The sequence below is a fragment of the Amphibalanus amphitrite genome, unplaced genomic scaffold (genome assembly GCF_019059575.1).
Source record: "Amphibalanus amphitrite isolate SeventyFive unplaced genomic scaffold, NRLGWU_Aamphi_draft 000906F_arrow, whole genome shotgun sequence".
NCBI classification, from domain to species: Eukaryota; Metazoa; Arthropoda; class Thecostraca; order Balanomorpha; family Balanidae; genus Amphibalanus; species Amphibalanus amphitrite.
In genome coordinates, this window is record NW_024882400.1 from 227,055 (window position 1) to 239,440 (window position 12,386).

A 12,386-nucleotide genomic window follows, 5' to 3' on the forward strand; every position below is an offset into this window, starting at 1 on the left:
GCTCTACGGAATGACGCGGTCGAAATCCAAACTGCTCGTCCGACAACACACAAGAGTCGCTCAAATACTCCTTAAGCTGAAGAGCGACGAGTCTCTCCATAACTTTAGAAGCAATACACAACAGCGAAATCGGCCTGTAATTGGACGCATTTTTAATATCACCTTTACCTTTATGAACAGGCACCACTTCAGCTGTCTTCCAGCACGATGGTAAGGTACCGCTGGTAATGGAAGAGTTGAATATCCGAAGGAGTGGCATGAGTAACCTGCTAGAAAAAGACTTAAATAGAAAAGCAGGGAGTCCATCGGGTCCTGAGGACGAATTTACCTTTAAGGATCGCACTACTGACCGCAGTTCAGCCAAGGTAGCTGGACGAAGATCGAACTTAGTAGATAAGACTCTTGGCGGTCCGTAAGCGATGTCATCAGTTAATGAACTGGCTGGCACATTAGCGGAAATATTTTGCCCGACCGAGCAGAAAAAGTTGTTGAATGCCCATGCCGTGTTTTTGTCCAGATGCTGACTCTGTTTGACCTTACCCAACGTCACGTTTATTAGATCCCAGGTATCTCTGCTGGACGTATTCTTTTTTATACTGTGCTCAAATTTCATTCGTCGTTCTAAAATAATAGCACGTTTTACTTGCCAACGCATATGCTTATAGACAGCAATGTCTGACGGAGCGTTAGAACGCCGAGCAATTCGCAACTGAGCCGTCGTAGAACAGATGAGGTGTCTGGTGGCAGAGGAAACACCAAATCCAGACTTATGTTTGAATGAAACAGTAACGAACGGAGCATAGCGATCAATAATGGGGACGACTGTGTCCGTCCAGTTCTGCCAGGCCTCATCGGGATTTGAAGCACTAGCCACTGTGGGCCAGGGAATCGCATGCAGCTCATTAGTGAACGTCTGCAAATCAATATTTTTCCATCTTCGGAAAGTGATTGATTTGGGTTTCACTCTAGTCCTTTTCACTTTCATTTTGACAATTACTAGGTTGTGATCAGATACGATGCAATCCTCAGAGTAACATCCTGTCACAATGGAGCAATCACTTACAAGAACAATGTCAATAAGAGTGGACGAAGAACTTGTAACACGGGTCGGATGGTGGACACACTGATGCAGCCCAGTATTGTTGATGAGGTCAAGCAGTGGTCGAACATGGGGTAGATTCGGGCGCAGGAGATCACAATTTAGGTCGCCGCACAAAACCACCTGTTTGCCCTCTGGCAAGAACTTTTGGACTGATAGCTCTAGGGCCTCAAGATCCTGTTTAATACCGTCATATGTGGGAGGTCTATACACGCAGCCGATCACCAATGACCGGTTATGCCCACACTGCACGTTCACCCAAGTTAACTCAAGGCGGCTTGAGCTAGGCATGGTAGGACAGGTCAGCCTAACGTGAGTCAAATCACTTCGACAGTAAATGGCTACACCCCCGCCCTTGCGTTTCCTATCAACTCTACTGGCTAATGTTAAATTGGCAATAGGGACATTCGGCACACCCCTCCTTAGCCACGTCTCAGTGAAGCACACTACATCGAGGTCGTGACGTTTGACATAATCAGATATAAGATCTGCCGATGGCGCTAACGACCTCACATTCAAGTTGCCAATCGATAGTCCATATTTTGATTTACATTCTTGGTTGGACAGGACATTGGCTCTAGCTTCAGCAGTCCCCTCAGCAACAAAAGCAGAACAATCTCTGCTGACGGGCGTTAGTCTAAAAAACCAGTCACCTCGCTCGCCAGCATCTGCCAAGCATTTCTGCACCCTGCCCTGTTCAAGTTCAATCTGGACCTGTCTAAGCCATGAAAGTTGCACTCATTTAGCCGTGGTCGTAGATCAAGAAAGTGAATGCCTTCACTCAGGCACAGTCGCTCGATCTCATCGTTCAGGTCTGCACGTTTCATGGTTGGATAGTTCATTGGTGTGGATGGATCCTGAGGGACTGAGCATATTACGATGTCTCTTACCTTGCTTACTTGCTTAGCAGCTTTGACTACTTCGGCTATGCAGTCCAGAGTATAGTCCACACTTTGCCGAGCCAAGTCGTTACCTCCGAGATGAAGGACAAGATCAGCGCTGACCGCCCTAGCCACGGCACCGTGAAGGGCTCCCAGGACGCCGCGTACGGTTCCTCCCCTGATGCTCTTGAAGACGACTTGTCCACCGAGGAGAAACTCGTCTCTAGCTGCCACAGCGATACGGCGCACGTTCTGGCAGCCGAGCATGACCGCCCCAACGCTCGGCAACGAACTTGCTCTGGCACTCCTGCTCCCTCTCTGCCGGATGACTGTCGGCGACTCAGCGCCAGTTATGGGTGGTGATGGCGAGCTAGAATTGATCGGCGACTTTGTTTCATTTGTTGCGCTGGGCTCAGGACTCATATTATGAGGTGGGTCACATGGAGTCGTCTGGGTCGGACGAGAGGCCGAGGAGCTGCCCATAGTGACATCCATCGGTGGTGGTATTGGTAGCGCATGCCTATCATCATTAGATGTCTTTCTTACTGCCGCCATCAAAGCGTCGACTTGCCTTGAGAGCTGATCAATCTACAGCTGACTGATACGAATGGCTTCCATGACATCCATCAAGGTCACGTCGGAGAATGAAGGGCCAGGAAGAGGATCATCAGTGTAGTCGGGACCGGGATTCTGCTCCACGCCTCCGATCACAAGTAGTGTGAGGATCAGGGCGATCCCCAAAGCGAGCGAATCATGCTGAAATAATTCATCTGATTTATCTGATTTCAATTTTCTTCTCATTCGGATACAGAACATTCCAATTCTTAGACGGTAAGCTTGAGGATCGATCATTGTATTTGCTTAGTTTCAGTCGCTTCAAAAGATGAGTCTAGAAAGTGGAGACTGGAGGATCACTGCGTTGGGCGTCACGAATGCCGCGCGAAAAAATCAAATCATCTTCCTAGGAAAACTGAAGCCAGCTAAAAGTGAAAATTGCCAAAATCTTAAATTTTAAGATCTTCAAAAACTTTTCATCTGCTACAGTTCAAAAGTTCTGGCCTGTAGGTAATTGATGAATCCTCTTTCCAGCAAATATAATTTCAACACCAAACTACGCTAAATACCGCAATATTTCGGCACTGAACAGAGCCCCGAGAGCACCAGCCGTCGACAACCGACGAATGCATTAACATGCATTACCTAACAGTTTTTGTTCGCGTTTGCAGCGCTTCCCTTCACACGAAAAAACGAGAAACTTTTGTTCACACTCGACTGAGTGAACAAAACACTTCCTCTCACTTGAGCAAAGATGAATTACTTCCGATTCACACTTCCGACATTCACTCTCCGCCGAATGCCCATCTTAGCTACGATCGGTGGCTGGGATAAGTCCTATGCATTTCACGTAAAACCTCTGCATGCATGCGTGAATAGAGTTTTTAGCAGGGTGATCCGATTAAATGGAGCGTTTTTCACCCTTTTCTGGGTAATGATCATGAGCGTCGAACGTCTACACAGGGGCCCTCTGCAGTGCGTCGGCAATCGCAGCCACTATATACTATAATTCTACCAGTCGTTTTTGTCATGAAATTTAAAAATTTCGATTTTTTCTGTAAAAAATTACATGTCATAGCTAGAAGAAAAGCTTTGTCACCATCGGATTCCTCGCACCATTGCGCGTCGAATGATATATAAAACGAGTGAGTAAAGACTGGGGAAAGGCAAGTTTTAACACAAAAGTTGATTTTGCCCCCCCCCCCAACCGAAAATCTCTGGCGACGCCTATGGTCACAACAACCTTCAATAATGCCCTACAGGTACCCAAAATTTGGCGCGCCTGCGGCGCGCGGTTTTTATGCTATGACCCGGCGAAAAAGTGGGGGCGTTTAACCCGCGCCCCGCTGGGGGGGGGGGGGCAGAATCTGCCCCTCTTCCCGTTTTTCGCCAAGAACTTCTAAACGCGGAACGCCAACAACGTCAAACTTTCAGTACCTTATCATACATCAATTTGACACGTTCCCTGAAAATTTGAGCGGAATCCGTCAGAAAATTTTTGAGAAATTGACGTTTTAGTGACGTTATGTTCGCCATTTTCGCCTCAAAAACGGCAAAATTTCAAACGCCGCTAACATCTTCATTTTTAAAGAAATCAAGACGTAACAAAAAAGGTTATACGTGATTCTACTTTGTCTATCAAATGGCGATCTCAGTTCTTTGAAAATTTTGGATTTTGGCCAAAATTTTCTAAAAAACTGACTTTTTTGGGAAATTATTTATAAAATCCAAAACTTTTGAGAGTATCGAAAAAAAAAACGGAATATATGTCAAAGAAGTGGTCTATGTGCACCTACATACCAATTTTTAGAAGAATCAGTTCAAAAATGTGGGGGTTATTCAAAGTTTTATGACGTCACGACACACAAAAATTTTGAAAAATGATTTTTTTTTTGGAAGTTCTAGACCTCATACGGAAACAAAAATAGCACCTTTCGATTCGTCGTGAAAAACTGCATCGGATAGACACCTTTTTAGGCCTTAACAACCAACTTCGAAATTTGACCTCACTTGACCTGACCTTGACCTGACCTCGACCTGAAATTCATCTAGAGGTGGTCCATATCACTTATTGAGTGTGCCTATTCAATTCATGAGTAAAATGACCCATAAAACATGTGTCGCACATGTCCTTTTCTATATTTTGTTTTTGGTGACCTGACCTGACCTGACCTTGACCTTGACCTTTGAATGACATTGTGTGCAAAGAATATTGTCTTGGTAGTCTAAGAACACGTTTTGGGCAATCAGTCTCAGTCCATTCTTCGCCAACTACGGTGCAAGGCCGATGCTGTAGAAACTTGCATTTTGTACCCTTGACCTGACCTTGACCTGCCCTCTGACCTACTTAAGCAAAAAGAATTGGGCTCCAAAGATTCGCCTTGTTGAGAGCTTTCGATTGTCGTTTTCCCCGTCTTTCTACGACCATCGGTTCGGAAGTTAGACAGGGGGGCAGAATCTGCCCCCCAGCAGGGCGCGTATGGCTGAATAGCCAAGCGGGGCGCGGGTTAACCCTATTCCTGGCGGGGGGGGGCCTCAGGAGCCCCCCCCTGAGGTTTTTTGGTTATTTCTCCCAAACGCGTTGAGCTAGGAAGCTCAAATTTTCTGACTTTTCCTAAAAGGCTTCTACGCAACATGTCTGAAAATTTTGAGTTGATCTGACCTCAGGTCAGGTCACCAGAGGCGGTTTGGTGACCCTACCTCAGAAAAGTTTACAATCACGCCAGGGCTAGAGTTTTTGACCGATCAATTTCTTCTCTTCAGGGTTAAGTTAGGGTACCAGTATGTGCAATTTGTATATCTCGGAATTTTGATATCGGTGACCTAAGGTCAGGTCAATTTCGCGACCTCCCCATTATAAGTCAATGTGGGAAAAATCAACTCCCTGTTTTTACCACTAAAACGGGTCGGAATGGCCCCATATACCATACATGACTTCATATACGATCAACCTTCAATACCTTTAGGTCTGTTTTGCTGTTGGGCAGCTGTGAGGTCATGTGACGTCATCAAAGGTCACCAAAGGTTTTTGGCCAATAACTCCGTACAGGAACAAGATACAGACGCGTGGATGGTCTCATTGTGTTCAGCTCGTCAAGACGCATCGAATGATATACATGATGACCTCGAGGTCACGTGACCTGAGGTCAACCTTTGACCTTGACCTTTCGAGGTCAACATATATATCATTCGATGCGGATTGACAAGAGGATCACGATGATGCCCTTAGTTTGTTCCTATCTTGACTGATTCGAAAGTTATTCGAGAAAAACTCTCTCCATATCTAGCGCCGCCATTTTGACTTTTTCGACCCCTGTGACGTCATCTTTGACCTGACCTGAAAATGACCTTAGTAAAAATTGTAGATCTTGGCCGTGCGTATCCGATGCCGTTTACCGCTTGTCGCTATCTTTCTTCGTTCTCGAGATCTCAGGGGGGGGCCGAATCGGCCCCCCCCCCCGCCAGTTTCTTGTCCCGGCGGAGCCCGCCAGGAATAGGGTTAACGCCCTACCCCAGCAACTCGCGGGTTAAAACACTGAAATAAATTCATAACATAGTCATAAAGATATTTACTGTAAAAGAGATTAGGTGCAGATCTGGTCAAATTAGGTGCACTAGCCGGATAGCCCGTCGTGAAAACGGCTAATAAGTCAAGTTGAAAGTAGAAATTTGGTTCAAAATGATGTACATAGCTTATTTATTTAAATCTTAATATCTTATGACCAGAGCGATTCGCATTTTAGGTATGCAGTGTTATTCATTGAACACAGGTTAGATATTGCGGTTTAACCCTATTCCTGGCGGGCTCCGCCGGGACAAGAAACTGGCGGGGGGCCGATTCGGCCCCCCCCCCCTTCAGATCTCAAAAACTACACATCGCAGCGACAAACGGTAAACGGCATCGGATACGCACGGTCAAGATCTACAATTTTTACGAAGGTCATTTTCAGGTCAGGTCAAAGATGACGTCACAGGGGTCGAAAAAGTCAAAATGGCGGCGCTAGATATGGAGAGTTTTTCTCGAATAACTTTCGAACTAGTCAAGATAGGAACAAACTAAGGGCATCATCGTGATCCTCTCGTCAATCCGCATCGAATGATATATATATGTTGACCTCGAAAGGTCAAGGTCAAAGGTTGACCTCAGGTCACGTGACCTCGAGGTCATCATGTATATCATTCGATGCGTCTTGACGAGCTGAACACAATGAGACCATCCACGCGTCTGTATCTTGTTCCTGTACGGAGTTATTGGCCAAAAACCTTTGGTGATCTTTGATGACGTCACATGACCTCACAGCTGCCCAACAGCAAAACAGACCTCAAGGTAGTGAAGGTTGATCGTATATGAAGTCATGTATGGTATATGGGGCCATTCCGACCCGTTTTAGTGGTAAAAACAGGGAGTTGATTTTTCTCCCATTGACTTAAAAAGGGGAGGTCGCGAAACTGACCTGACCTTAGGTCACCGATATCAAAATTCCGAGATATACAAATTGCACATACTGGTACCCTAACTAAAGCCTGAAGAGAAGAAATTGATCGGTCAAAAACTCTAGCTCTGGCGTGATTGCAAACTTTTCTGAGGTAGGGTCACCAAACCGCCTCTGGTGACCTGACCTGAGGTCAGATCAACTCAAAATTTTCAAACATGTTGCGTAGAAGCCTTTTAGGAAAAGTCAGAAAATTTGAGCTTCCTAGCTCAACGCGTTTGGGAGAAATAACCAAAAAACCTCAGGGGGGCTCCTGAGGCCCCCCCCCCGCCAGGAATAGGGTTAAAGTCTTTAATTTAGTGGTCGCCCTTTACTGAGAATGCGGCATACACGTCGCACATCACCGCCACCAATGCCGCAACGCAGCTAAGATTTCGAAAGTTGGCATTTATTCTCACCCCCTGTTTTTTCGCAGACTGGTGGTTGAATGTCGTCAGCTGTGGGAACTGAAGCTGTTTGCAAAGGAGGAGACCAGCCTACGGGTTCTAAGAAGCCTGCTGGAACACGAGGAAGAGATACAAAACGCTGACGGCACGCCAAGAACCGTCACGCTACGTTTGACCAGTAAGTGACAGCGCCGCCCAGCGCATCTGAGCAAAATTACAGGTCAAACATGTTCAAATTAGCTATATGAAGGAACATTTTGTGTTTATACGCCCATAACTCAAAATGTTATCACTGACTGCTCCCCGCTCCACACAGCAGTGCTGCTGCTGTGCTGCTGACTTATAATGTTATAAGTCAATGGGAGAAAATTGAAAAGCGTCTGTTTTGCACGAACGTTATTCTAGACACTCTCAAACATCGAGATGTAGGTAAAATGGACACACTGAACCGGAAAATGGCAACTGTGACCCCTCGTTATGTCCCCGAGGTCATCTCAGGTCACGAACAGAATCTAACAGTTTTTCGCTAATAACGTCTGATAGAGACGTGCTAGACCGCTGAAAACGCCTTAGATGTGTTCGGTTCGACGTTGCGGATCGACTGATATGCAACATGACCTTTTCCGGTCAGGTCATGACCTTGACCTGAGGTCAAATTTTCAAATTGAACGTTCAAGGTCACATTATAGTTCATTCGACGCGTCTCGACGAGAGGAACACGATGGTGGCAAAAGTGATGTCATGGCTCTTTCGAGTCAAAAGTTATTGCCGAAAAAACGTATTTCGTAAAAACGGCTATTTTTGGAGTTTTTGCCATCTGGAAGCTAAACCGTTGACCTGAGGTCAAATCTGAGAACATTATTCAGAAATTTCTGTAAAAGGGCTATCGAATGCGCTTTTCGGCGGCGCTGTAGCTCTATCGGTTCCCGAGATAGCCGTTGGCAGTTTCCAAAATGTTGAAATAGTGAACATTTGACCTTTGGTGACCTCTGGTGACCTGACCTTTGACCTGACCCAAAAAAATGACCGAAGTGTTTTCGTCCTTATTTTGGACGTTCTTTCGATTGCCGCTTACCGCGTGTCGCTATGTGGCCCAGGAGCCGAGTTAGAAGGGGGGGGGGGTGTTCAGACACCCCCCGGCCCGGCGCAGAATCTCAGAGCACTGGCCCGGCGCGGGTTAAAAAGAGCGGCGAGCCGCGCCACCGTCTTTGGCACATCTGTCCATGCATGTTTCCGCACATGTGAAAATTTCAGACCGCCAGCCTCTAGCTAAATTAGGGGCGAAACAGCGAGGGGGTCGTACCCGCCATCTCCTCTCTTCCTCGGCAGGGATGTATGTAGGAAAGTAATAGGTCTGGCGTGAGTTTGAATGTTTTCTTATTCACAGAAACCAGCCATGACTTCGTGAAGAAAAAAGAGCCGTCATTGACCACGAAAATCATCGTAGTGAAGAACATGACAGAAGACTGAGATGCAGAAACATCTTTAGCTCAGATCGCGCCTTCAACATTCAGCAGTAAGTCAGCATAAGCGATAATAAGCGAGCTTTTTATAAACTCATGGCTGATTCTCAACACCATGAATTGCTCTTGCGTGGCATTGATGTGGAAGAGAGCAACAAGACGTCAATAAGACGTCTTTTTGTCACGTCAATACAGGGTGGAAAGTAATTGAGCGAACATGCATTTTCTTACAAGTTCACCCGTCAGTGGAGATAGATTTTGTATTAGCGCGGGCTGTCATGAACTTTGAACAATGACCTGGAAGGTCTTCAACACGACTCGACTTCGAATGGTGCAGACGCGATACGCTGCACAAGACCATAATGGGCAAATATCGCAATTTGGTGTTGCCAGAGAGAGCTTTCTTGATAATTTTGGCTGAATTGGTGCGGAAGTGATTCTGAACGGTCCCGGCACCAGCGTTACTCAGTTATACGCTTGGTTGAAGTGAAGCATAATAAAACTTACCCGCGCCCCACTGGGGTCTGCGTATAACACGCCCTACTGGGAGGGGGGGCTATTCATAGCCCCCCTCCTAACTCCGAAACTAGGGGAAGTTGGGGAAACGCCGGATACTTTGTTCTGACGCCCGTAGCACGCAAGATAGACAACATAAGCTATTCTTGTTGGCGTCATTCGAGAGGCAGTCTGTTGCTTTTCAAACATACCAGGCGCATTTGATGAATTCGCATATCGTTAAAGGGACTATCCCACCTTTAACATGGGGTTTGAGTTGAGATAGCCAAGTTTGCGGCGAGGTTCAGAAACCACTATCTATCTAGGTTGCAACCCCCGCGGCCTCTTGGTGTTGAAGAAATTCGTTCCCTTCATTTGAAAATGGGCCTTGTACAAGGCCCTATCTTCAACATGGAGCGACCGTTAGTGTGACGTCACCTTGTTTAGTCATTCTGATTTAAATGGGTTTGTTCGTTGAAAAATCGCTTTAAACTTGGTCTGAACTTTGTTGTGGTGCCTACAGAGTAAAAAGAATCAGCTTTATGACAGTAATGTGGCCTGGGGAAGGAGGTAATTTTGGGCTGTGACGTCACATATTTGAAAGTTTGTGTTTGGAATATGGGAAGCCTAAGATGTTTAATGAAAAATAAATGCCAGAACCGTGTTCCTGGTCATCCAATCTATAAAGTCGGGCACAATTTAACTGGTTTTAAAAACATTTTAGAAGGTGGGATAGTCCCTTTAAGCGCACAAACTAAAAATATCGAAGAAGTGACTTTTTCGGCGTTGCCCCGGACTGCGGAAAAGCCGAAAATGGGAGAAATGATCTACGGGGAATGCCGAAATTGATGTTTTGCCATTTTTTCTCAAACTTTATCCAGAATCATCAAAGCTGACACTTTTTTTAATAGTTTGAGGACGCTTGGTGCACACTGGAAGTTATAATTGTGTAATATATTAAAAAGGCCAGGTAAATCATTCCTTATAGGAAACAGGCCGTTGTGTCGGTTGAAAGTGTATTTTGTGTGACTAAAATATGCGTTGCTATTCTACAGCAGTAAAGTCCACGTAGCGTGCTTTAACGTGCGTAATTGCACGTTTTCGGCATTACCCCAGCCAGCCATACTTTCATTTGCAGGCCCATAACTTTTCAACGTGCTGTATGAATTTCAAATAGCCAGCACACTTATGCAAAGACATGCTGAAGATTACTTGACCGAATTGGCCAGACAAACGGTAGCATAATGAGCAAGAAATGCTGCTTCAAAGGCGCATGTGGTACAAGGGAAACGTACCTTGAAAACGCTCTTGGCGCCCTCACAGCCGAAGTATTCCGAATGACGACTCGTAACAAACATGCGATAATTGGTAGTCACTTAAAGGGACCCTCCCACCTTAACCCGCGCCCCACTGGGGTCTGCGTATAACACGCCCTACTGGGGGGGGGGGGGCTATTCATAGCCCCCCCCCCCCTGCTAACTCCGAAACTACTGGGCCGATCGTCAAAATTCAAACGGCGTCTGATAGCCCCGGAAAAACTGTCGAGCGAAACCTAATTTCATTGACGTCGAGGTCACTGATGACGTCACAGGTCAGGTCAAAGTAAAAATTATTAGCATTTTGGCTTCTTCACGTTTTGGGCTCTGGCCGCCGTCTTACAAGTCAGAGCAAGCTCATTTTTGGTCCACACACTCGTGAACAGATGCTCTAGATACTCTGAGGGTACCAAACTTGTACTTTGATTTTCAGGTCAAGGTCAGGTCATCACAGGTCACGAAAATATTATATCATGCGTCGGTTACGTGACACATGTTTTATGGTCCATTTAGGCCAAACATTTCGAATTTGATGTCGTCTGTGTCATTCGAGGTCATTTTGAGTCAAATTTCGCTTAGGTCAGGTCACTTTCAGGTCAAAAAAGGTCAAATTTTGAAGTTAAAATTTTTCAACAAAAAGGTGTCTATTGGATGCAGTTTGAGCTCAGGAACACGATGGTGCTATTTATATTGGCGTACGATGTCAAATTCGTGCTGAAAAATTGATTTGAAAAATTAATAATTGTTAATTTTTTGCAATAATGCGTATAACTTGGCCATTTTTGAAGATATTTAGCTAAAACTTGCTAGAGTTAGTCATAATAATGCGTTCTATCACATATATTCCGTTTTTTTCGAAAAGTCAAAAGGTTTTTGAAAAAAATGTAAAAATATAAATTTTGAATTTTATTATATAAAATTTTCGAAATTTTCAAAATTTCGAGAATCCGAGATAGCAGTTTGATAGCGCAGTCTATTCTGAGTCCTCTCATGCAAAGAAATTGGATCTAGCTTAAAAACTGAGCTCTTGGGGGCGATTGCCGTGGTTCAATGTTTTGCGTCGAAATCGGCCGAACATGACGTCACTCTGACGTCATTTCCGGCCAACCTATGGTAGGTACGAAGTTCAAATTTTGACACAAGGTGTCAAATTGATGCAGCCAAAGGTATTGAAAGTTTGGCGTCGATACGTCAAGCGGTTTGGAAGTTATTGCAGAAAAACGGGAGGGGGGCTATAAATAGCCCCCCATCCCCAGTGGGGCGCGGGTTAACATTAGATTTGAGTTGAGATAGCCAAATTGGTGGCCATGGTCTGAAAATACCGGTTTGGGCACTCACAACATCGAAAAATGCTTTAATTCGGAGATATCGAATTTCAAACTTGCAGTTTTCGGATTCTAAGGGGCTAATGCATTGGTATGCCCCCTTAGAATTTGTGACGTCAGCGGGGATCTAACGATTTTAAATCTTTTACTAAAACGTTTGGTAGCACGCGGTGGTATATGCTGCTTTGCGCGCAACAAATGCCGCACTTTCAAATAAAGTCGCTAGGAACAGCGGAGATCCCAAAAAGTAAACAAAAGTAAAAGTCGAATATCTTGAAAACCGGTGAATATTTTTCGATGAAATTTGGTAGATATTCGTTTTTGCTCTTTCTGAACCGAATGACATCACTTTCATGCCAATTCATTAACTTTT

The 12,386-nt window shown here is 45.2% G+C and overlaps 1 protein-coding gene across 1 annotated transcript in view; it reads left to right on the plus strand.

Annotated features, from left to right (window-relative positions):
- Positions 1 to 12,386, plus strand: part of LOC122367913 (arginine/serine-rich coiled-coil protein 2-like) — a 243,316-nt gene that overhangs the window by 210,142 nt on the left and 20,788 nt on the right. The window contains exons 10-11 of the mRNA XM_043341441.1: positions 7,444 to 7,592; positions 8,802 to 8,930. Of these exons, the coding sequence (XP_043197376.1) occupies positions 7,444 to 7,592; positions 8,802 to 8,884 (232 nt within the window). The 3' untranslated portion in view covers positions 8,885 to 8,930. The remainder of the gene's footprint in view (positions 1 to 7,443; positions 7,593 to 8,801; positions 8,931 to 12,386) is intronic.